Source organism: Nerophis lumbriciformis, linkage group LG04 (genome assembly GCF_033978685.3).
Source record: "Nerophis lumbriciformis linkage group LG04, RoL_Nlum_v2.1, whole genome shotgun sequence".
Classification (NCBI taxonomy): Eukaryota; Metazoa; Chordata; class Actinopteri; order Syngnathiformes; family Syngnathidae; genus Nerophis; species Nerophis lumbriciformis.
Genome location: NC_084551.2, coordinates 57,284,541 through 57,307,875, shown reverse-complemented (window position 1 = coordinate 57,307,875; position 23,335 = coordinate 57,284,541). Strand labels below are relative to the sequence as shown.

Sequence of the window (23,335 nt, the reverse complement as noted above, 5' to 3'; positions counted from 1 at the left end):
TTCAGAGAATCTGGAGAAATCACTGCACGTAAGCAGCTAAGCCCGTGACCTTCCATCCCTCAGGCTGTACAGCATCAACAAGTGACATCAGTGTGTAAAGGATATCACCACATGGGCTCAGGAACACTTCAGTAACTACAGTTGGTCGCTACATCTGTAAGTGCAAGTTAAAACTCTACTATGCAAGGCGAAAACCGTTTATCAACAACACCCAGAAACGCCTTCGGCTTCGCTGGGCCTGAGCTCATCTAAGATGGACTGATACAAAGTGGAAAAGTGTTCTGTGGTCTGACGAGTCCACATTTCAAATTGTTTTTGGAAACTGTGGACGTCATGTCCTCCGGACAAAGATGAAAATAACCATCCGGGCTGTTCTAGGGTGAAAATGTAAAAGGCAGCATGTGTGATGGTATAGGGATGTATTAGTGCCCAAGACATGGGTAACTTACACATCTGTGAAGGCACCATTAATGCTGAAAGGTACATACAGCTTTTGGAGCAACATATGTTGTTATCATGGACGCCCCTGCTTATTTCAGCAAGACAATGCCAAGCCACATTCTGCAGGTGTTACAACAGCATGGCTTCGAAGTAAAAGCATAATACTACCACCACCATGCTTGACGGTAGGTATGGTGTTCCTGGGATTAAAGGTCTCACCTTTACAAGTGTATGTACACTTTTGACCAGGACTGTACAAACATGTATATATATATATATATATATATATATATATATATATATATATATATATATATATATATATATATATACATATGTATGCACATATATACACACACACACTTATATATCCAATCTGATATGTCATTGTGACAAAAAAGCCCATTCATAATAGGAATATATATTTTCTAATCACCGTGATCTTGCATGAGGATTCATCTCCATGTAAGATGCCAATCAAAGTGAGTGACGAGGTCACACGTCATTGAGGCCACAGCAGGGGGGGCTGAGTTGATGACACCACCTCGCAGCTGGACTGAGCTCGCACTCGCCTGCTTCTGTCTGAAATCCCCACATTTTGTTTGAAATCGTCCTGTTTTAGTCACCCGGTTCCGGTTTGAGGAAATAGACAGAAAGGGACTCGGGGAAGGCTCGAATGGTGAGTGAAAAAAGCTGATATTCATAGTTTAGAATCCTGCATCCTCCATGTTTCTCATGTGGTGCTTAGTGATGCCTTCAGCTTGCTGTTGTTGTTTCTAGGATTGTTATGAAATGATGTTGGAAGTGTAACAGGAAGTGCTATACTTACAAGGGGCACATGCCCAAATGTATTTGATGTTTTTTTAATTACACTGTGTGTGCATTAAAGATCGACCCATATGGGTTTTTTTCTGATACCGATTATTAGTTGTCAATAACTCATCTGCTCCATTGTATACCATTTTCTAACACTTTATACATTGTAAGGTTTCCTCGTGAAATACACTATTTGGCCAACCATCCACATGATGAGAATCAGGTGTCCGAATCACTAATCACAGGTGTATCAAATCAAGCACTGAGGCATGGAGACTGTTTCTTGTGAAAGAATGAGCCGCTCTCAGTGATTTCCAGCATGCAACTGTCATAGGATGCCACCTGTGCAACAAATTCAGTCATGAAATTTCCTCGCTCCTAAATATTCCAAAGTCAACTTTATTCTAAGAAAAGTGAAGAGTTTGGGAACAACAGCAACTCAGCCACCAAGTGGTAGGCCACGTAAACTGACAGAGAGGTCAGCATAGTGCAGGGGTCGGCAACCCGCGGCTCTAGAGCTGTATGCGGCTCTTTAGCGCCGCCCTCGTGGCTCTCTGGAGCTTTTTCAAAAATGTATGAAAAATGGAAAAAGTTGAGGGGGAAAAATATTTTTTGTGTTAATATGGTTTCTGTAGGAGGACAAACATGACACAAACCTCCCTAATTGTTATAAAGCACACTGTTTATATTAAACATGTTTCACTGATTCGAGTATTTGGCGAGCGCCGTTTTGTCCTACTAATTTTGGCGGTCCTTGAACTCACCTTAGTTTGTTTACATGTATAACTTTCTCCGACTTTCTAGGACGTGTTTTATGCCACTTCTTTTTCTGTCTCATTTTGTCTACCAAACTTAACGTTGTGCATGAACCCACAAAGGTGAGTTTTGTTGATGTTATTGACTTGTGTGGAGTGCTAAACAGACATATTTGGTCACTGCATGACTGCAAGCTAATCGATGCTAACATGCTATTTAGGCTAGCTATATGTACATATTGCATCATTATGCCTCATCTGTAGCTATATTTGAACTCATTTAGTTTCCTTTAAGTCCTCTTAATTCAATTTATATCTCATGACTCACTATCTGTATGTAATATGGCTTTTCATTTTTTTGCGGCTCCAGACAGATTTGTTTTTGTAGTTTTGGTCCAATATGGCTCTTTCAACATTTTGGGTTGCCGACCCCTGGCGTAGTGCAAAGACTTTCTGCACAGTCACTTGCTACAGAGCTCCAAACTTCATGTCACCTTCCAATTAGCCCACGTACAGTACGCAGAGCGCTCCATGAAATGGGTTTCCATGGCCGATCAGCTGCATCTAAGCCGTACATCACCAAGTCCAATGCAAAGCGTGGGATGCAGTGGTGTAAAGGACATCACCACTGGACTCTAGAGCAGTGGACACGCCTTCTCTGGACTGATGAATCACACTTTTCCATCTGGCAATCTGATGGACCAGTCTGGGTTTGGAGGTTGCCAGGAGAACGCTACATTTCAGACTGCATTGTGCCGAGTGTGAAATTTGGTGGAGGAGGAATTATGGTGTGGGGTTGGGCTTGGCCCCTTAGTTCCACTGAAAGGAACTTTGAATGCTCCAGGATACCAAAACATTGTGAACAATCCCATGGGATGGCACTTCAAGTTCATATGTGAGTAAAGGCAGGTGGCCAAATACTTTTGGCAATATAGTGTATGTGTCCATCCATCCATCCATCATCTTCCGCTTATCCAAAGTTGGGTCGCGGGGGCAGCAGCCTAAGCAGAGAAGCCCAGACTTCCGTCTCCCCAGCCACTTCGTCCAGCTCCTCCCCCGCGATCCCAAGGCTTTCCCAGGCCAGATCTATCAATCAATCAATCAATGTTTACTTGTATAGCCCTAAATCACGAGTGTCTCAAAGGGCTGCACAAGCCTCAAATCCCACATCAGGGCAAGAAAAAACTCAACCCAATGGGATAACAATGAGAACCCTTGGAGAGTCTATTTAAAGGCTAGAGTATACAAATGAGTTTTAAGATGGGACTTAAATGCTTCTACTGAGGTAGCATCTCTAACTGTTACTGCTAGAACATTCCATAGTACTGGAGCCCCAGACTTTTTTTGGGCTCTGGGAATCACTAATAAGCCGGAGTTCTTTGAAGGCAGATTTCTTGCCGGGACATATGGTACAATACAATCAGCAAGATAGGATGGAGCTAGACCGTGTAGTATTTTATACCTAAGTAGTAAAACCTTAAAGTCACATCTTAAGTGCACAGGAAGCCAGTGCTAGGCGTAATATGATCAAACTTTCTTCTTCTTGTCAAAAATCAAGAACCAACAAGCTCTGGGTCTTCCACGTGGCCCCCTACCAGTTGGAAGTCCTGTGGGGAGTGCTCAGAGAGTATGGGGTATTGGGCAGTCTGATTGTGGCGGTCCGCTCCCTGTATGATCAGTGTCAGAGCTTGGTCCGTTCCCTGTATGATCAGTGTCAGAGCTTGGTCCGTTCCCTGTATGATCAGTGTCAGAGCTTGGTCCGCATTGCCGGCAGTAAGTCGGACACGTTTCCAGTGAGGGTTGGACTCCGCCAAGGCTGCCCTTTGTCACCCATTCTGTTCATTGTGGACAGAATCTCTAAGCGTAGTCAAGGCGTTGAGGGGATCTGGTTTGGTGGCTGTAGGATGAGGTCTCTGCATTTTGCGGATTATGTTGTTACGGTACAGGGGGTAAGAAGGAGAGGGCACAGATGCAGGGCGTCGTTTAGCTCTATTTATTAGTGAACACAAGGAAGTGGAGTGTGTAACTAAACCAAAGAAGAATGGTGTGACTATGTGTTGCGTGTTGCGTCTAACTGAGTATTACCCGGAGTTGCTGAAGGTGCGTGTTGAGTAAGAGGCGGAAGTCCAGATAGCGCAAGGCAGGCTGAAAGGTCCAGAGACAGGCAGGAGGTCAGGGGCAAGAGAGAGGCGTCAAAAGTCTGTGTCCAGGCGGGAGGTCGAGATCCAAAAAGGGGCAGCCAGGGAACCAGAGGGGAATACGGGGAGACGAGACACACAGCTTGTAATCAGGGGACGAAGATCGCTACGTTCTGGCCCGGAACGCAGGTTTGCTCTGGCTAAAGAAGCCCGGCCTCTCATCAGCTTTAGGTGTGCAGATTGCTGATTGATTGCAGCTGTGCACCGGCGCAGGTGCGCGCTTGGAGGTGCGCTCAGCGCAGCGCACAGATGAATGCGCATTGGAGTGCGCCCGGGCCGTGACGTATGTGATCCTGATGGCTTCATCTGGCCAGGATCTTCAGCTCTCACTGGATCGGTTCGCAGCGACTGCGATGGGAATCAGCACCTCCAAGTCCGAGTCCAAGTAAAAGGGTGGAGTGCCATCTCCGGGTTGGGGAGGAGATCTTTCCCCAGGTGGAGAAGTTCAAGAACCTCGAAGTCTTGTTCACGAGTGAGGGAAGAGGGGATTGTGAGATCGACAGGCAGATCGGTGCGGCGTCTTCAGTGATGCGGACCTTGTATCGGTCCGTCGTGGTGAAGAAGGAGCTGAACCGGAAAGCAAAGCTCTCAATTTACCGGTCGATCTACTTCTTAGGGAGATGTTTAAGGCACGTCTGACCAGTAGGAGACCATGAGGAAGACCATGGGTTGCACATGTCATAACATTGCTGAGAACTATAATGAAGACAACACATGATGTAAGTGTCTATATTAGCCTACTATCAAAATGACTTTAAAAGTCTTATACAAGTGTTATAATGAAGACAACACATGATGTAAGTGTCTATATTAGCCTACTATCAAAATGACTTTAAAAGTCTTATATAAGTGTTATAATGAAGTCAACACATGATGTAAGTGTCTATATTAGCTATATTAGCCTACTATCAAAATGACTTTAAAATTGGATTACAGACGCACAGATTGAGACACGCGTTTGCAAATAATTTTGCTACCGCTTGTCCCTTTCGGGAACGCACTCTGTTCACTTCCATAAAATACCGCCTCAAGAATATTCATTGTCGTTTTAAAACCACAGGGTCAAGACATTCACAATGCTCATCTAAGACAAGAACATGTTGTGCATGTTTTTTCCTTCTTCAAGGCATTCTATGCCGTAAAATACGGCAAGTAAGAGGTGGCTAAGAATGCAGCTAATGGGAGTATACTAACGCGCCCATAAAGCCCTCTAAATAAACATCCAAAAAGCGGCAACAATACTCTGATTACATGACCTAAATATGAACCAAGTGTTAGCAATATTGTTATGCGATAAAGCAGAGGAACTACTTTTAGTGACGCTGTGGTCACAGACAGCTTATGCTGCTATATTGACATATTGAGCCGCTGCATGGCCTCTGAGTTGGTGAAAGTTCATTCCAGAAGATCAATCTTGCCTCTCACCTGGATAGTAGAAGGTTGTGGAAACAAACCCACAAGTTGGTCAACTTTGATATCCAACTTAGACCCGGAGATGGCCAGAAAGACACGAAAAAAACACTTGTTTGCATCCACCTTTTTTTGTTCACCGCTTGTGAGGATTATAATGAATTGTTCATGTGAACGGGAAGATATAAACATCCCAGTGAGAGCAGACACTGTACAGTAAGTGATTGTTTTATTATGCACTTGTTTAGCACTTAGCAATGCTGCTACGTGGTGCTTAGTGTTTGACTAAAGCTGCATCGGTTTAGCACACAGCTTCTATAACTTGTAGATCATCCTCCTTATGTTCAGTCTCAAAAATAGCAGTTTCATTTGTCCCAAAGTAGTCTTTGTTGTCTCTCATCAAGTCTGCCATGATTAGTAGTCTTCTTGTTGTTGAAGGGAAAGTGAGCGTTGTGACGTGTCTGTGAAATTGTTTAAAATGATCAAAACACTTAAATATTACATGTTATTATGAATGTTACTACATGACATATATACTTACATCATGTATATATTACATGTTATTATGAATGTTACTACCTGACATATATACTTACATCATGTATATATTACATGTTATTATGAATGTTACTACATGACATATATACTTACATCATGTATATATTAAATGTTATTATGAATGTTACTACATGACATATATACTTACATCATGTATATATTACATGTTATTATGAATGTTACTACATGAAATATATACTTACATCATGTATACATTACATGTTATTATGAACGTTACTACATGACATATATACTTACATCATGTATATATTACATGTTATTATGAATGTTACTAGATACTACATATATACTTACATCATGTATATATTACATGTTATTATGAATGTTACTAGATACTACATATATACTTACATCATGTATATATTACATGTTATTATGAATGTTACTACATGACATATATACTTACACCATGTATATATTACATGTTATTATGAATGTTACTACATGACATATATACTTACATCATGTATATATTACATGTTATTATGAATGTTACTACATGACATATATACTTACATCATGTATATATTACATGTTATTATGAATGTTACTACATGACATATATACTTACATCATGTATATATTACATGTTATTATGAATGTTACTACATGACATATATACTTACATCATGTATATATTACATGTTATTATGAATGTTACTACATGACATATATACTTGCAGCATGTATATAAGACCTTGATGGAGGGTTTTTTTTTTAGAGCACGTCATCGTTGTTAGCTGACTCTTGCTAGCGTTTATTTACAAGTCAGAATGCATCCCAAAAGCAGCACAAATCAGTCCCACTGGAGTTTTCTCCTTAATTAGAAAGTTAAATCCCGCGATTAGGACCTCCGTGTTTAGGCGAGCAGGCAAAAGGAGTGCGGATGTTTCAATTAGTCGAGGAGGGAGGCCTGCCAACATGAGCGCTTGGTAGGCGGGTGTGCGTGGCTGCAGGCTGCAACAGCAGAGAGTGCGTGTGCACAACTGCACGCCCATCGATCCAACCCAAATAGCAGAAGTCGGTGAATTCATTGCAGTGAATTGACCGTCCATCCTTTTTATGCGAGCACTGCATGGTTTGTGACCTTTGAGTATCTACTTCAAAGCTCATCAGAGGTATTTGCAAGAGTTGCAAGCGAGCAAAGACAGTTAGCTGCTCCCTGCTTTGTAACCTCCACTCATCAATAGCAACTATTGATATTTCAACATTGTGGATTGTGGGAGAAACAAAGAATTTCGGTCGGTAAGCAGATGTGGTGGTGAAAAGTGTACATACACGTGTAAAGAACATCATGTCATGGCTGTCTTGACTTTACAATCATTTCTTATTTGTTTGTGATGTAGTGATTGGAGCACATACTTGTTGGTCACAAAAAACATTCATGAAGTTTGCTTCTTTTATGAATTTATTATGGCTCTACTGAAAATGTGAGTGTCAAAAGTATACATACATTCATCTGACCACAGAACTTTCCTCCAGAAGGTCTTATCTTTGTCCATGTGACGTCAGATGAAACAAAAATGGAGCTATTTGGCCAAAGTCCTGACTTAAACGTGTGGACAATGCTGAAGAAACAAGTCCATGTCAGAAAACCAACAGATTTAGCTGAACTGCACTAAATTTGTCAAGAGGAGTGGTCAAAAATTCAAGGAGAACTTGGAACAGGACTTTGGGAAAGCCATTCTAAAACCTTCATTCTAGCCTGATTTAGCCATTCCTTTACCACTTTTGGGGTCATTGTCCTGTTGGAACACCCAACTGCGCCCAAGACCCAACCTCCGGGCTGATGATTTTAGCTTGTCCTGAACAATTTGGAGCTAATCCTCCTTTTTCATTGTCCCATTTAAAGCAGCAGTTCCATTGGCAACAAAACAGGCCCAGAGCATAATACTACCACCACCATGCTTGACGGTAAGCATGGTGTTCCTGGGATAAAACTCTGGACCTACTGTATGCTAATTCAAAAGATGCATACAGAGCCACTGCCCTGCCCGCCCTGGGACGGTCTGATCACAATCTGGTGCTTTTAACACCTCAATATGTTCCTGCTGAGAGGAGGCAGCCCGTCTCAACTAAATCAGTGCAGAGGAGAAACCAGGAGGCATGCATTACCTTGCAGGACTGCTTTGAGACTACAGACTGGGAAGTACTCTGTACTGCATCACAGACTGCATCACAGACTACATCAATTTCTGTGAGGACTCCATCATACCTACACAAACTGTCCATTGTTACCCAAATAACAAGCCCTGGATCAGCAGCCAGCTGAAGGTGCTGCTGAATAAAAAGAAGCTAGCCTTCACATCTGGTGATCGGGGCGAGTTGAAGAGGATTCAGTGGCAGCTTAAAGTTCAGCTGCAAGAAGGGGAAGATGCCTACAGGAGGAAGCTAGAGGCTAAACTCCAACAGAACAACACTTGTGATGTGTGGAAAGGCATGAAAGCCATCACAGGTTCAACAACAAAGCCAAACTGCTGGATGGGGGTGTAGATAGAGCCAACAAGCTGAATTTGTTTTTCAATAGATTTAGCAATGCACCCCTTACTGACCCTCCCCCAATACTCCTGTCCTCACACCTCCCCTGAACTTCAATACACTAACTCCTTCAATGTTACCTGCCACCGCTGTTTCTTTTCCCCCCACTGATAAAGCCAGCCCGGTGTGTCTGACACCTGGACATGTAAGACGGCAGCTGGAGAGAGTCAATCCAGCCAAGTCAGCAGGCCCTGACCGAGTCAAGCCCTGGGTCCTGAAGACTTGCGCTGCTCAGCTAACTGAGATCCTGCACTTCATCTTCAACCTGAGTCTGAAGCTAGAACGGATACCAGTGCTATGGAAAACATCCTGCATAGTGCCGGTGCCCAAGAAGCCCATCCCATCGGGCTTGAACGACTTCAGACCTGTTGGCCTGACGTCCCAGGTCATGAAGGTCCTCGAGAGACTTGTGCTGGATCAGCTGAGACCCCTGGTGGCTCCTTCCCTGGATCTTCTACAGTTTGCATATCAGCCCCATGTAGGAGTGGACGATGCTGTTATCTACCTGCTGCATCATGCTCACTCTCACCTGGATGGTGGGAGGGGCACTGTGAGGATCATGTTCTTTGATTTCTCCAGTGCCTTTAACACCATTCAGCCAATTCTGTTGAGTGACAAGTTGCTCAGGATGGGTGTCAGTTCATCCATTGTCTCCTGGATCACTGATTACTTGTCTGACAGACCCCAGTTTGTGTGACTGGGGAGCTCCCTGTCGGATACTGTGGTCAGTGGTGTAGGTGCTCCACAGGGCACCATCCTGACTCCTTTCTTGTTCACCCTGTACACCTCAGACTTTCAGTATAGTTCCAGGTCCTGCCACCTGCAGAAATACTCTGACGACTCTGTTGTGGTCGGGTGTATCAGAGAGGGACGGGAATTGGAGTACAGGACACTGATCGCTGACTTTGTGGAGTGGTCTCAGGCGAACCATCTGGTCCTTAATGTGGACAAGACCAAGGAGCTGGTCATCGACTTCAGGAAGAGAGTGACCCCAGTGGAGCCCATCAAGATCCAGGAACGGGAAGTGACAGTAGTGGAGCAGTATATGTATGTGGTAGTCCATTTGAACAGCCGACTGGACTGGAAGGACAACTGCAAAGCTGTTTACAAGAAGGGCATGAGCAGACTCTTTTTCCTGAGGAAGCTTAGGTCCTTTAATGTGTGTTGGAGATCTTTTATCAGTCTGTTGTGGCCAGTGCTCTGTACTTTGCAGTGGTTTGTTGGGGGAGCAGCACCAGCAAAAGAGACTCAAACCGGATTGATAAACTAATCCGGAAAGCCGGCCAAACTATTGGCACGCAGTTGGAGGCGTTTGTGTCAGTGAGGGACAGGAGGACACTGGACAAACTGCTGGCCATCATGGACAATCCTGCCCACCCACTCCACCTGACAATTGAGGGACGGTGGAGTTCATACTCCAACAGGCTCCTTCAGCTTCTTTCCCGCACTGTGCGATTCAAGAAATCCTTCATTCCACACTCCATCCAGCTGTATAATCACGCTATCACCTGCTAGCTGCTTTTCATCTATCCACACAACCAACAACTGTATTTATTTTCGCATTTGCGAGCCAAATCAACAACGTGTGCTCCGTTCCTGTACTCCTCGCAAATAGTCCTTTTTAAATCCACAGCCAATCCCTCCTTCTTTCCAGGCTGCTTTGTTGGATCACGCCTCTCCAGGTTTCACTGTCGTTGCCAACATGAGCGTTGAAGTCCCCCAGTAGAACGAGGGAATCACCCGGGGGAGCACTCTCCAGTACTCCGTCAAGTGTATCCAAAAAGGGTGGGTACTCTGAGCTACTGTTTGGTGCGTGAGCACAAACAACAGTCAGGACATGTTCCCCCACCCGAAGGCGGAGGGAAGCTATCCTCTCGTTCACCGGGTTGAACTCCAACGGGCAGGTTTTGAGCCGGGGGAAACAAGAATTGCCACCCCGGCCCGTTGCCTCTCACTCCGTGCAACGCCAGAGTGGTAGAGAGTCCAGCCCCTCTCGAGAGAACTGGTTCCAGAGCCCTTGCTGTGCGTCGAAGTGAGTCCGACTATATCTAGCCGGAACTTCTCCACCTCACGCATTAGCTCAGGCTCCTTCCTCCACAGTGAGATGACGTTCCACGTCCCAAGAGCTAGCTTATGTAGCCGAGGATTGGACCGCCAAATGCCCTGACTCCGGCTTCCGCCCAGCTCACATCGCTACCCCATAACGGCCCCTGTTATGGGTGGTGAGCCCATTTGAGGGGGGACCCACGTTGCCTCTTTGGGCCATGCCCAGCCACCAGGCGCTCGCCATCGTGCCCCAACTCCGGGCCTGGGTCTGGAGGGGGGCCCCGGTGACCCGCATCCAGGCAAGGGAAATTTGAGTCTCTGTTCTTTTATTTCCAAAGAGGTTTTCGAGCTGCTCTTTGTCTGATCCCTCACCTAGGACCTGTTTGTCTTGGGAGACCCTACCAGGTGGCATAGAATCCCCCGGACAACATAGCTCTTAGGACTATTGGGACACGCAAACTCCTCTACCACCATAAGGTGGCAGCTCAGACAGGAGGCGTCCAAACGTGTCCATCCATCCATTTTCTAAAGCTTCTCCCTTTTGGGGTTGCGGGGGGTGCTGGAGCCTATCTCAGCTGTATTCGGGCGGAAGGCAGGGTACACCCTGGGCAAGTTGCCACCTCATCACAGGGCCATCACAGATAGACAGACAACATTCACACACTAGGGACCATTTAGTGTTGCCAATCAACCTATCCCCAGGTGCATGTCTTTGGAGGTGGGAGGGACCTATCCCCAGGTGCATGTCTTTGGAGGTGGGAGGAAGCTGGAGTACCCGGACGAAACCCACGCAGTCACGGGGAGAACATACAAACTCCACACAGAAAGATCCCGAGCCTGGGATTGAACACAGGACTACTCAGAACCTTCGTATAGAGGAAAAAACACAGCAATTTCAATAATGCTTGTTTTTATTTTGGAAATTTCTACCTTAAATGTTCTTCTAATTTCTAGATCTTAATTCAGGATGTCTCTTCAAGTAAAAACAACTGCATGCACAGATCATTTCACTGGTTTTGAGCATTTTTCCCCTCAAATCTAGTCTTATATTTTGTCAGCTCTCTTTGGCAGTGTTGTGTAATGTACTATGACGATGAAGTGACTAAATGATTCCAATGTGACTTTCTCCCCAGGTTCAAAGACCACAATGCACATCTGGGGCTCCCTTGAGATGAGGCTGACTGTGTGGGCGAGTCCTCAGCTACTTTTCAGCCCATAAAAACAATCAGTGAAGAAACAAAGACTGCATGAACGGTCGGTGTCTGATCATCACACTTATTTTTGACGGCCCTCGAGGGTGCGCTCGCGGCCCTATGGTTAAGAAACACAGTTCTAAACAGTCTCACTCAATAACTCCCCGGTGAAAAATGTGTCAAAAGTTTGCAAAAGTAAAAACAAATACAGTGAATTAATGAACTCATATTATGTTTTGCATATGGTGAATGTTTATATTCACTTTGGAGAAAGCAAACCACCAAGTTGAATTAAATAGTGGTATTTCAGTTTGAGCACGTAAGATAAGGCCCCTTAGTTTGATATTCGCAGGTGGATTGGATCACTTCTCGTAGGAAAAGAGGCTCTAATTGGGAGTTCGGAATGCAAAAGTGATAACCATATCCTTGAGAAAAGACTACCTGTCTTGCTCAACGCCAACATTTCAGTTATAATTTAAAGCAGTTGTTTTCCAGACACTAAGCGAAAACATCTCCTGACATGGTCATGGTTGTGCTGTCCTGACTTAACACACACCCAGACAGAGAAAGAAGGAATATATAACTGATGGTTTGGCTTCTCCAGTTTAGGAGTCCTTCATTTTTTTGACCTAGGCTCCTCCGGGTACTGCAGACTTGTTTAATGACGCTCGCTTGTAATGAAGCAACTTTTTGTTCAGCAAAGCGTCTCCGACATCTCTTTTGATCCAGCCGCACTGCCGTGTTGCCCTCCTGCCCGGGAGAGGGTGACAAGACCAGAAATACTCTGGCAACATTAGCTTAGCCACGTAGCGATTCATTTACATGTATAAAAGGCAATCATTTTACATTTACTAGGCCCCCCGGTGGCAGGGAGGTTCGTAACTCTAATTTAAGCTCGCAATTTAACACACAACAAAAAGCCGAGGGACAATGCATATCTCAAAATACTCGTAGGTTGAGGTACTACTGCACAAGACCTTTTCTAGTTCCGATTAAAAGCAAAAGAGGGGAAGTCGACGGGATACTTGCACATAGCGCACCCGATGGTTCTGTTTTTGCAAACAGACACTGGAAGCATTACTATTCCAAGGTATTTGAAGATCTGCGACGCACTGAGACCGCAGTAAGTGAACAGCGAAGTGACGAGGGAATACTGTATTGTGTGCCCCTACGCTTACCCCAAAAAGTTCTGAGTATGGTACTTTAGTTCTAAAGGTTCGTTCCTTTCTTTTCAGGCCTGGGATCGTGTTCGACAGAAGCGTCGCCAGCTAGCGTGATATCGAACAGACGACCCCCAACACTTCAGGAAAGGAAAAAAACAAAATCTCCGTCGCTTTCATTCCTGTTCTGCTTGCTCAAAGCAAGCACGCTTTGACCAAGATGAACCCGTATGTCACTTGCCACTTCCGGAGGAATCTGTTTCCACACTTTCATTTGTTGTAGGTCCACGCAGGGAAGACATGGCGTGTCCTGTGTATGTCTGCCTTTCATCCCTCCTTCTGGGAGTTCCATTGGACAGATTTCTTCTATAGAATCAAGGATTTGACGTTGCAAAGTCTTGATACTTATCCGTGTTCTGTGGTGGAGTGCTGGGGAAACGGTCTATGCTCGGTAAATACCAAGTCTTGTAGATTGTCTTTGTTTATTTGGTCATCAAATGCTTGCTTCTTAATCATGTTGAAGGTTCTATCCTATTTCTGGATTTGATATGCTTGTAATTTTCCCCTCTGTTGGAAATTCTGACATCCAGGTGCTTATTGAAAGCGGGAATTGGAGGTTTCAATTTGCAAAGGACTTCTTCAGGTGACCCGTGTACTTAGCTTTCTCCCATGCGTCACAAACGACGCCAGACAGTTACGAATATTCGCTCTGTTTGCGTCCTTTGGTGTCTGATCAGGCGATTGGCGAGGTCCAGCTGCTGAGGTAGACGCACACTTCTTCACGTGATCTTAATTTGTGGTGTCATGTAGCTAAATAGCCGCAAAGCTAAAGTAACACCGGCCCAGAGCCTCCAAGACAAAATGTGGACTTGTTCGAGCCGTGACATGACCAGACAAGAGACAGAAAATGTGCACGAATGAATGATTATTTGATGCACTCACATGGTATTCCTTTCCCCTCATGCCAAAACCAAGGGCTGGGAGAGCAGCAAGAACTGTATCGTAAGAAGTTTTCTTCTCACCTGCATGCTAGGTATTTCAACATAACTTCTCCGATTTATTGGTTTGTCTGTTTGCAGTCACTCCCAAAGTTTGTGCAAGAGCTAGTCCTGGTGCCTGACCATGGCCTCCCGTGTGCTTTTTTTCAAACCCTGCATGCCTTGTCCAGTCCTTGGATTGGTAAACACTTGCATTTAATTTTATGCTTTTCCCATGAATGCAACTTATACTTGATCCCAGACAGTTTTTCTGTGAGACCTATGCATGAGAGGATTGATTGTACTGCAAGCAAGCGGGGACAGGACACACACAACATGTAACGGACCAATGGCTTTAGAGGGAATTACAACCGGACAGCATGGGTTGTTATTCTGCTGAAAGACACCGCTGATACGACGACCGGTGACTTGGAGGACTTTGACAAAACACCGCATGATGGGCGCAGCCCGTGTGAAACGGCGCTTCAGTGCTGTGGTGGATGGGCCAGTGGAGGAGGAGGAGGTCATGAGGCTGGCACAGAGTGAAGCATGTCTGGCTCAGGCAGAGGGTAGCCCACCCGGGTCCGGCAGCCCGACACACGCCATCAATGGCAAAGCCCTGCATCTTCACAGCAGAACTGATGCACGGAGGCAGAGTGTTACCGGAGAGTCGGCCGAAGGAGAAGCCGGAGAATGCTCAGACCTCAGGAAGGGAAGAGGAAGTAGTGGAGGAGGAAGAGGGGTAGACTGGTTGGACCAGGATTCCCTATCTTCTCCCTCTACCACGAGCCGCTGGCGCACCAAGCGTGCTAGCCGCCAGCCCCGAAAGCGCTTTGTGGACAAGGACGGACGCTGCAACGTTACCTTTGTCAACATGAGCGAGAGGGGCCAGCGGTACCTCAGTGACCTCTTCACCACCTGTGTGGACATCCGCTGGCGCTGGATGCTGGTCATCTTCACGCTCTCCTTCCTTCTCTCCTGGCTGCTCTTTGGATTCGCCTTCTGGCTCATTGCTTCCGCGCACGGGGACCTCTCTGTACGCCTCTCCCCCGTCCCCGGTAGCGTGTCGGCAGGGGCCGGCCCCGGGGGAGAGGTGGCAGTGGAGGAGCCATGCTTTCTCCAAGTGAACAGCTTCATGGCGGCCTTCCTCTTCTCTTTGGAGACGCAGACGTCAATCGGTTACGGATTCCGAAGCGTGACCGAGCAGTGCCCCCTGGCGGTGATGGCGGTCATTTTGCAGTGCATCGTGGGCTGCATTATTGACGCCTTCATCATCGGGGCGGTCATGGCAAAGATCGCCAAGCCCAAGAAGCGCAACGAAACTCTGGTTTTCTCCAAAACGGCTGTAGTGGCCCTGAGGGACGGGAAACTGTGCATGATGTGGAGAGTTGGAAACCTGCGAAAGAGTCACCTGGTGGAGGCACATGTCCGAGCCCAGCTGTTGAAGGTAAGTAGGAGGAGACGAATGATGCTTTTGCACACACAACATCACACATCAGAACCTGAACAGTAGGCCTGACATTGTTACGTCGGTGCCTTGAGGCAACTCTTGGCACTTCCACACGGTGTCCCGCAATCAGCTGAACACCGGTGAAAAATCCCTTTCAACAGGGGATACTTTGCACCCTGGTCCTGGCTCTGGTCTTGATCCATTTACACAGAAAATGCAAGCTTTTACATGAAGTATAGGAAAGCAACTACAGAACCAACATGTGTTTGGATTTCATTGAGCCCCTAACAAATGAAACAAATCATATTTGACTGTACTTTTGCCATCAACAGTCCCTCCAGGACTTTGCCGACTTCTTTTGAAAACGTTGAGGCCTGAAATTGCAGCAGCTTTTTCAGAAAGTTGCGGCAAAAGTAGCAATGTTTTGAGGCTTTTTTTCCCCCAATAACTTGTGATTTTATGAATTTGTTATCAAAGCTTTAAGTGTCCCTTGTAACCTTAACAGTATTTGAACAAAAATCGTAAAACAAATAATGTGTTGATGTGCTACTCGTTATATAGCGCAACTTCTTAAACTTAGACACTAGATGGCAGTAAAAGCACTTACTTACTTCCAAGTCCAACACATTTACCCCCGCACGCATTTGTGGACTGTTAAGAGCAATCTATAGAGCAAACTTTTGTTGGTAACTGAGAGACAGAGATTATTATCACACTTCAAGAGTTCTAACATGTAAATTAGGGTGTCAAAACTAAGGCCCATGGGCCGCACGCCATCTTCAGTTTGGCCCGGGAGACTTCATCAGTTTAACTAGAAGAGTGTGAATGCTCCAATCCTGAAGTTGAAGTGAAATGCTGACAGAATGTAGTATGAATATAAGAATAGTTTGAATGTTGGAATGGTTTGAATGTTGAAGAGTTTGATTTTCCAGGAAAACCGGAATTTGGTTGGGAACTTGGGAGAGTGTTAGTTTGAATGTCCAGGATGAGTGGAATGTGTTGATGTTGGAATGGTGTGAATGGGGTGAAAAATGTGGGAATAGTGCAACTTGGAAAATGTCCCATTCATTTCAATGGGAACTTCCTGGAAATTTGGGAATTTTGGGAAAAGCGGGGTTTTTTGAAAATGATTAGGAGCATGAATGTCCTGAATGAGCTGAATTGGTTGGTGTTGGAATTGTTTAAATCGGTCAAGAAATGTTGAATTGGTAAATGGTATCAGGGAATTTCGGGAAAATCTGGAAAGAAATGGTAATAAACTTGAATGGTCTGAATGAGTTGAAATGGTTGGTGTTGGATTTTTTAAAATCGGTGGGAAAATGTTGAAGTAGTAACATGTTGAATTGAGAAATGGTATTACGGAGTCTCTGGAATTTCGGGAAAACCGGGAATTTTTCCAGTTCAAAAAAACAACTTTGTTTTTTGTCCTGATTAAGAGGAATGTTTTGACGGTGGAAGTGGGTTGAAAAATATGGGAGGAGTAGTCGCCAGAAATAAGGGTGGAAATAAGGCTTTCGAAAACCAGGAATTCTGGAAAATCCTGGAATTTTTTTGAAATTGGAAAAAGTACACTTTAAATTGCCAGAATGGGGGAATGGTTTGAACCGGTTGAAAAATTTGGAAATGGTGAAAGTTTGAAAAATGGCCAATTAATTTTAAAAGGGCAAAAATGTCACGGAAAACATGGAATTCTGGGAAATCTGGGAATTTTTGGAATTTGTTGAAGAAAAGCCCGCGATTTCCGAATAGGCTGAACAGTTTGAAGTTGGAACGGGTTGAATGGGGTGAAAAATGTGGGAACAGTGCAACTTGGAAAATGTCCTATTCATTTCAATGGGAACTTCCTGGAAATTTGGGAATTTTGGGAATAGAGGGGTTTTTTGAAAATGATTAGGAGCATGAATGTCCTGAATGAGCTGAATTGGTTGGTGTTGGAATTGTTTAAATCGGTCAAGGAATGTTGAAGTAGTAAATGGGTAAATTACGGGAAAATCTGGAATTTTTTTGAAAATGGTAAAAAACTTGAATGGTCTGAATGAGTTGAAACGGATGGTGTTGGAATTTTTCAAGTCAGTCAACTGTTGAAGTAGTAACATGTTGAATTGAGAAATGCTATTACGGAATCCCTAGAATTTCTGGAAAACCGGGATTTTTACCAGTTCAAAAAACAACTTTGTTTTTTGTCCTGCTTGAGAGGAATGTTTGGACAGTAGAACGGTTGAAGTGGGTTGACAAATGTGGAAGGAGTAGTCGCCAGAAAAAAGGGTGGAAATAGGGCTTCGGCAAAACAGGAATTCTGGAAAATCCTGGAATTTTTTTTAACTTGAAAAGAGAAAAGTTTAAATTTCCAGGATGGTGGAATGTGTTGAAGGTGGAATAGTTTGAATAGGTTGAAAATAGTGGAAATGGTGGAAGTTTGAAAAATGGCCAATTAATTTTGAATGGGAAAATTGTCCCTGAAAACCTGGAATTCTGGGAAATCTGGAAATTTTTGGGAATTTGTCAAAGAAAAACCCGTGATTTCCGAATAGGCTGAACAGTTTGAAGTTGGAACGCTTTGAATCGGATGAAAAATGTGGAAGGTAGAGCGCGCCAAAATCTGTAGAAGAAGAAGAAGTTGAATAAATAGATGAATTTTGGTGTAGAAAGCAATATTATTGTGTGAATGTTTGAAGAATCTGGAGATTTCGATTCATTCTAAAAGTCAATTTATACGCTCGCCTTGTCGCCATCTTGTGGGCAATCTAAGTAATGACTACTTAAAATGCTTTGAATGACACCACAGGCGCAGCAATTTACTTCTATGACCCGATGCAAACGACCTTCTCTAGTCATGGTGCAAAAACCAAAAATGTCCTCGCACCGTAACAAATTCTGAATTTCATATAGCTACTTTACATGCAGCTTTTGGCCCAGTATGAATACATTTTAAATACATTTGTAAACTAGGAATGAAGTGTTATCATACTACATTACCCAGAAGGCTTAGCGCCGTAGACAGGAACAGGAAGTGGGTCTGAGCTACGCGGGAGGACGACAATTGTCCCTTTTGAGCAATATGAGCAAAATGTTACATGTTAGCATACTTGCTGGACAGCACCACGTATTAGAAACCATGATTTTTAGGTTCAAACACACAAATTAGCTAAAAAGCTAGCATAAAACGTTAGCATGCTAACGTCAGCATGCTAATATAAGAGACCTTAGCATATTTCCAAGGTGGTGCTAAGTGTCAAAATTCATCATTTTTTAGGTTTAAACATACAAAATTAACTAAAAAGCTAGCGAAACATTTTTAGGATGCTAATGTTCTCGGAATTTGCGTAAGCACGAAAAAAGTTAGCACAATTGCGCGACAGCACAAGGTATCACAAACCATGATTTTTAGGTTTAAACATACCAAAATTAGCTAGAAAGCTAGCGTAAAACCATAGCATGCTAACATCAGCATGCTAATATAAGAGACCTTAGCATAATTCCAGGGTGGTGCCAAGTGTCAAAATTCATCATTTTTAGGTTAAAACATACAAAATTAACTAAAAAGCGAGCGAAAAAATGTTCGGATTCTAATGTTTTTAGAATGTACGTTAGAACGGAAAAAGTTAGCATACTTGCTACAAAAATTAGCTCCAAAGCTAGCGTAAAACCTTAGCATGCTAACATCAGCATAAGAGACTTTAGCATAATTCCAAGGTGGTGCCAAGTGTCAAAATTCATCATTTTTTAGGTTAAAACATACAAAATTAACTAAAAAGCTAGCAAAAAAAATGTTATGATCTTAACCTTGTCAGAATGTGCGTTAGCTGGTTAACTGTTAGCACACTTGCTGGGTATCACAAAGCATGATTTTTAGGACCAAACGTAGAAAATCTTTGTTGGCAGCAGCCAGAGAAGCAGACCATCTGGCCAGGATTCTTAATGAGAGCGTGTTTTATTCTCCCTGAGTGGGGTTAGGAAGATTTACCAGGGATTAACCCGCCCACTGTTGTCCTCCTCCTTTGTGCCACCGTTGCATTCCCGGCGTGACGGTGGTACGCCACTGCCGCCAAACGTGTCCGACCTGTGAAGGGGGAACATTAACAGCGCGGCGGAGATGGGATTACGTGATGGAGGCTGAAGAGAAAACAATTGGAAGTATTGTGAGTGGATAATACTCACAGATAAAGTAGAACCTGGTCACCTCCTTTTGGTTCCTCAATCAATTCATGTTTGTCCTCACAGTTCCACACACCACACCCCGTAGTAACAATCTGAAAATAATTTCAAAAAGGAAAAAGAAAGAATGATGCAGTAATGCGGACGCTGTATCGATCCGTTGTGGTGAAGAAGGAGCTGAGCCGGAAGGCAAAGCTCTCAATTTACTGGTCGATCTACAGTACGTTCCCATCCTCACCTCTGGTCATGAGCTTTGGGTTATGACCGAAAGGACAAGATTCCAGGTACAAGATCTACGTTCCCATCCTCACCTATGGTCATGAGCTTTGGGTTATGACTGAAAGGACAAGATCACGGGTACAAGCGGCCCAAATGAGTTTCCTCCGCCGGGTGGCGGTTCTCTCCCTTAGAGATAGGGTGAGAAGCTCTGTCATCCGGGAGGAACTCAAAGTAAAGCCGCGAGAAGGAGCCAGATGAGGTGGTTCGGGCATCTGGTCAGGATGCCACCCGAACGTTTCCCTAGGGAGGTGTTTAGGGCACGTCCGGCCGGTAGGAGGCCACGGGGAAGACCCAGGACACGTTGAGAGGACTATGTCTCCCGGCTGGCCTGAGAACGCCTCGGGATCCCCCGGCAGGAGCTGGACCAAGTGGCTGGGGAGAGGGAAGTCTGGGCGACCCCACCTCGGATAAGCGGGAGAAGATGGATGGATAGATGGATGGATGGATGGAAAAAGAAAGAAATCACAAGTACATATTCATGAAAGGGCAGCATGGTGGAACAGGGGTTAGTGCGTGTGCTTCACAGTAAGAAGTTCCTGGGTTCAAACCTGGGCTCGGGATCTTTCTGTGTGGAGTTTGCATGTTCTCTTCGCAACTGCATGATTTCCCTCCGGGTACTCCGGCTTCCTCCCACCTCCAAAGACTTGCACCTGGGGATAGGCCCCTCCCACCGCCAAAGACATGCACCTGGGGATAGGCCCCTCCCACCTCCAAAGACATGCACCTGGGGATAGGTTGATTGGCAACACTAAATGGTCCCTAGTGTGTGAATGTTGTCTGTCTATCTGTGTTGGCCCTGTGATGAGGTGGCGACTTGTCCAGGGTGTACCCCACCTTCCACCCGAATGCAGCTGAGATAGGCTCCAGTGCCCCCCACGACCCTGAAAGGGACAAGCGGTAGTAAATGGATGGATGGATATTCATCAAAGGCGGACGCTCCCTTTCCCTCTCTCTTACGGCGTGGCGCAGTGGTAGAGTGGCCGTGCGCAACCCGAGGGTCCCTGGTTCAATCCCCACCTAGTACCAACCTCGTCATGTCCGTTGTGTCCTGAGCAAGACACTTCACCCTTGCTCCTGATGGGTGCTGGTTAGCGCCTTGCATGGCAGCTCCCTCCATCAGTGTGTGAATGTGTGTGTGAATGGGTAAATGTGGAAGTAGTGTCAAAGCGCTTTGAGTACCTTGAAGGTAGAAAAGCGCTATACAAGTACAACCCATTTATCATTATTTATTTATTTATCTCTCCTAGTTGCTTCTGTTTTGTCGAAACTAAAATCTAAACAATTGAAATGACCGACTGGCCTCTCAACGAAATTGACAAGATCTCGGGTTTGGGGGAACCCTGTCAGCAACGGTCGTTGCTGAACACATGACGGACTCTTGGGAGAAGAGGCGTGCCTGGCGACCCGTCAGTCGAGGACGTTGACGATGTCTAACGCGATAGCTAATAAGCACACACAAACAAGTTACAACACGGAAACCATGAGACTTGCAACAGGAGGTTCCGAAGCTGCAGCTCTTCTAGTGCTGCTCCAGTCGTCCATTCGCCCCTAAGGAGTTAAGCGGTGGCAAAAAGGTTGGGTGAGAGTAGGGGGTATGTGTATCCATGGTCCATGTGAGTTACGTCTGTAGGCCTGGAGTCGCTCTACAGGCACGGAACAGTTTTTAATCACCCCAGGTATTGTTGCCAGGGAAGGGGTTTGTTGCGTCTTTGTTTCACTGTCCTCTAAGGGAATCTTGAAGCAACCACTTTGACACGCCGCAGCCAGGGAAAACCATCCAGATTAGAATGTTTGTGTCTGAACGGGAGAAATGTCACGTAAAAAATGGTCCTCAAATTCATCCTCCAGGGCGGATGGCGTCTCTGATGTTGTCCGACTGTCCAAGCTCTGCCTGCATTCCTCAATCCTTTGTTGCAAATTTTGGGTACCTTGAACGGTTGCCAGTTCCAATTTGTCGATATACCAGGGCTAGGGTTACTCCAGTCGGCAGATGACCTGTGACCATGGTCCCGAATACGTAGACATTTTCAAAGTCCTTGACCGAAAGGGTCGCCGGGCACGCGGCACTCCGCTTCTCCCAAGACTCCGTCATGTGTCCAGCAACAACCGTTTTTTACTTGACAGAACCCGAGATCGTGTCAATTTGTTGGGACGCCAATCAATTCCATTCGATTCACAATCAATACTTTTTTAATAACATCGGGTGCCAGTTCTATGGTGAACTACATCCCTCCATAAAAGAGATAAACAGCTCTGATAAACTTCTATATGACTTCAAATTCAACTGGTTTTGTTAGATCAAATTTTACCCAAACATTTAATAAAGTGGCTGGACAGGACAGATGTTGGTGGGAAAAAAACAAAAGAAACTAGATGAGGCAATTCCTGAAGGAATTGTGTGTGAATGCTCCAATGCTGACGTTGAACTGAAATCATGAATTGTTTTGATAATTGTTGAAGTAGAGCACACAATTCCTGAACAGGCTGAATATTCAGAAGTGGGAACAGTTTGAATCAGATGAAGAAATGTGGGAGTTGCGGAACTTTGAAGAATGTTTCATTGATTTCAATGGGAATTTCCAAAAAATGTGGGAAAAAGTGGGACTTTTTTTTGAAAATGGTCAAACAAAACTTGAATGTTCTGAATGAGTTGAAATGGTTGGTGTTGGAATTTTTCAAATCGTTAAGGAAATGTTGAAGTAGTAACATGTTGAATTGAGGAATAGACACATTCTTTTGTCCTAATTAAGAGGAATGTTTTGATGGTGGAACGCTTGAAGTGGGTTGGAAAATGTGGAAGGAGTAGTCGCCAGAATAAAGGGTGGAAATAGGGCTTTGGAGAAACAGGAATTCTGGAAAATCCTGGAATTTTTCTGAAGTTGGAAAAAGTATACTTTGAATTTCCAGAATGGTGGAATGTGTTGAAGGTGGAATGCTTTGAATCGGTTGGAAAAGTGTGGAAATGGTGGAAGTTTGAAAAATGGCCAAGTCATTTTAAAAGGGAAAAATCTCCCGGAAAATTTGGAGTTCTGGGAATTTTTGGAATTTGTCAAGGGAATGCCCGTGATTCCCGAATAGGCTGAACAGTTTGAAGTTGGAACGCTTTGAATAGGTTCAAAAATGTGGGAATTGTGCAACTTGGAAAAATGTCCCATTCATTTCAATGGGAACTTCCTGGAAATTTGGGAATTTGGGGAAATGCGGGATTTTTTGAAAATGATTAGGAGCATGAATGTCCTGAATGAGCTGAATTGGTTGGTGTTGGAATTTTTCAAATCGGTGGAAAAATGTTGAAGTAGTAACATTTTTAAATGTGGAAGGAGTAGTCGCCGGAATAA

The 23,335-nt window shown here is 44.6% G+C and overlaps 1 protein-coding gene across 2 annotated transcripts in view; it reads left to right on the top strand.

The window, feature by feature from the left end:
* The first annotated feature begins 995 nt into the window (after positions 1 to 995).
* The window catches only part of kcnj14 (potassium inwardly rectifying channel subfamily J member 14), a 39,814-nt gene continuing 17,474 nt past the window's right edge, over positions 996 to 23,335 (top strand). Inside the window, exons 1-3 of one of the 2 annotated variants that reach the window (XM_061958134.2) lie at positions 996 to 1,120; positions 11,917 to 12,037; positions 14,112 to 15,560. In XM_061958134.2, coding sequence (XP_061814118.2) covers positions 14,568 to 15,560 — 993 coding nt within the window. In that variant the 5' untranslated portion in view covers positions 996 to 1,120; positions 11,917 to 12,037; positions 14,112 to 14,567. Of the gene's footprint in view, positions 1,121 to 11,916; positions 12,038 to 13,211; positions 15,561 to 23,335 lie in introns of both variants that reach the window. The other variant, XM_061958126.2, reaches the window with a different exon arrangement.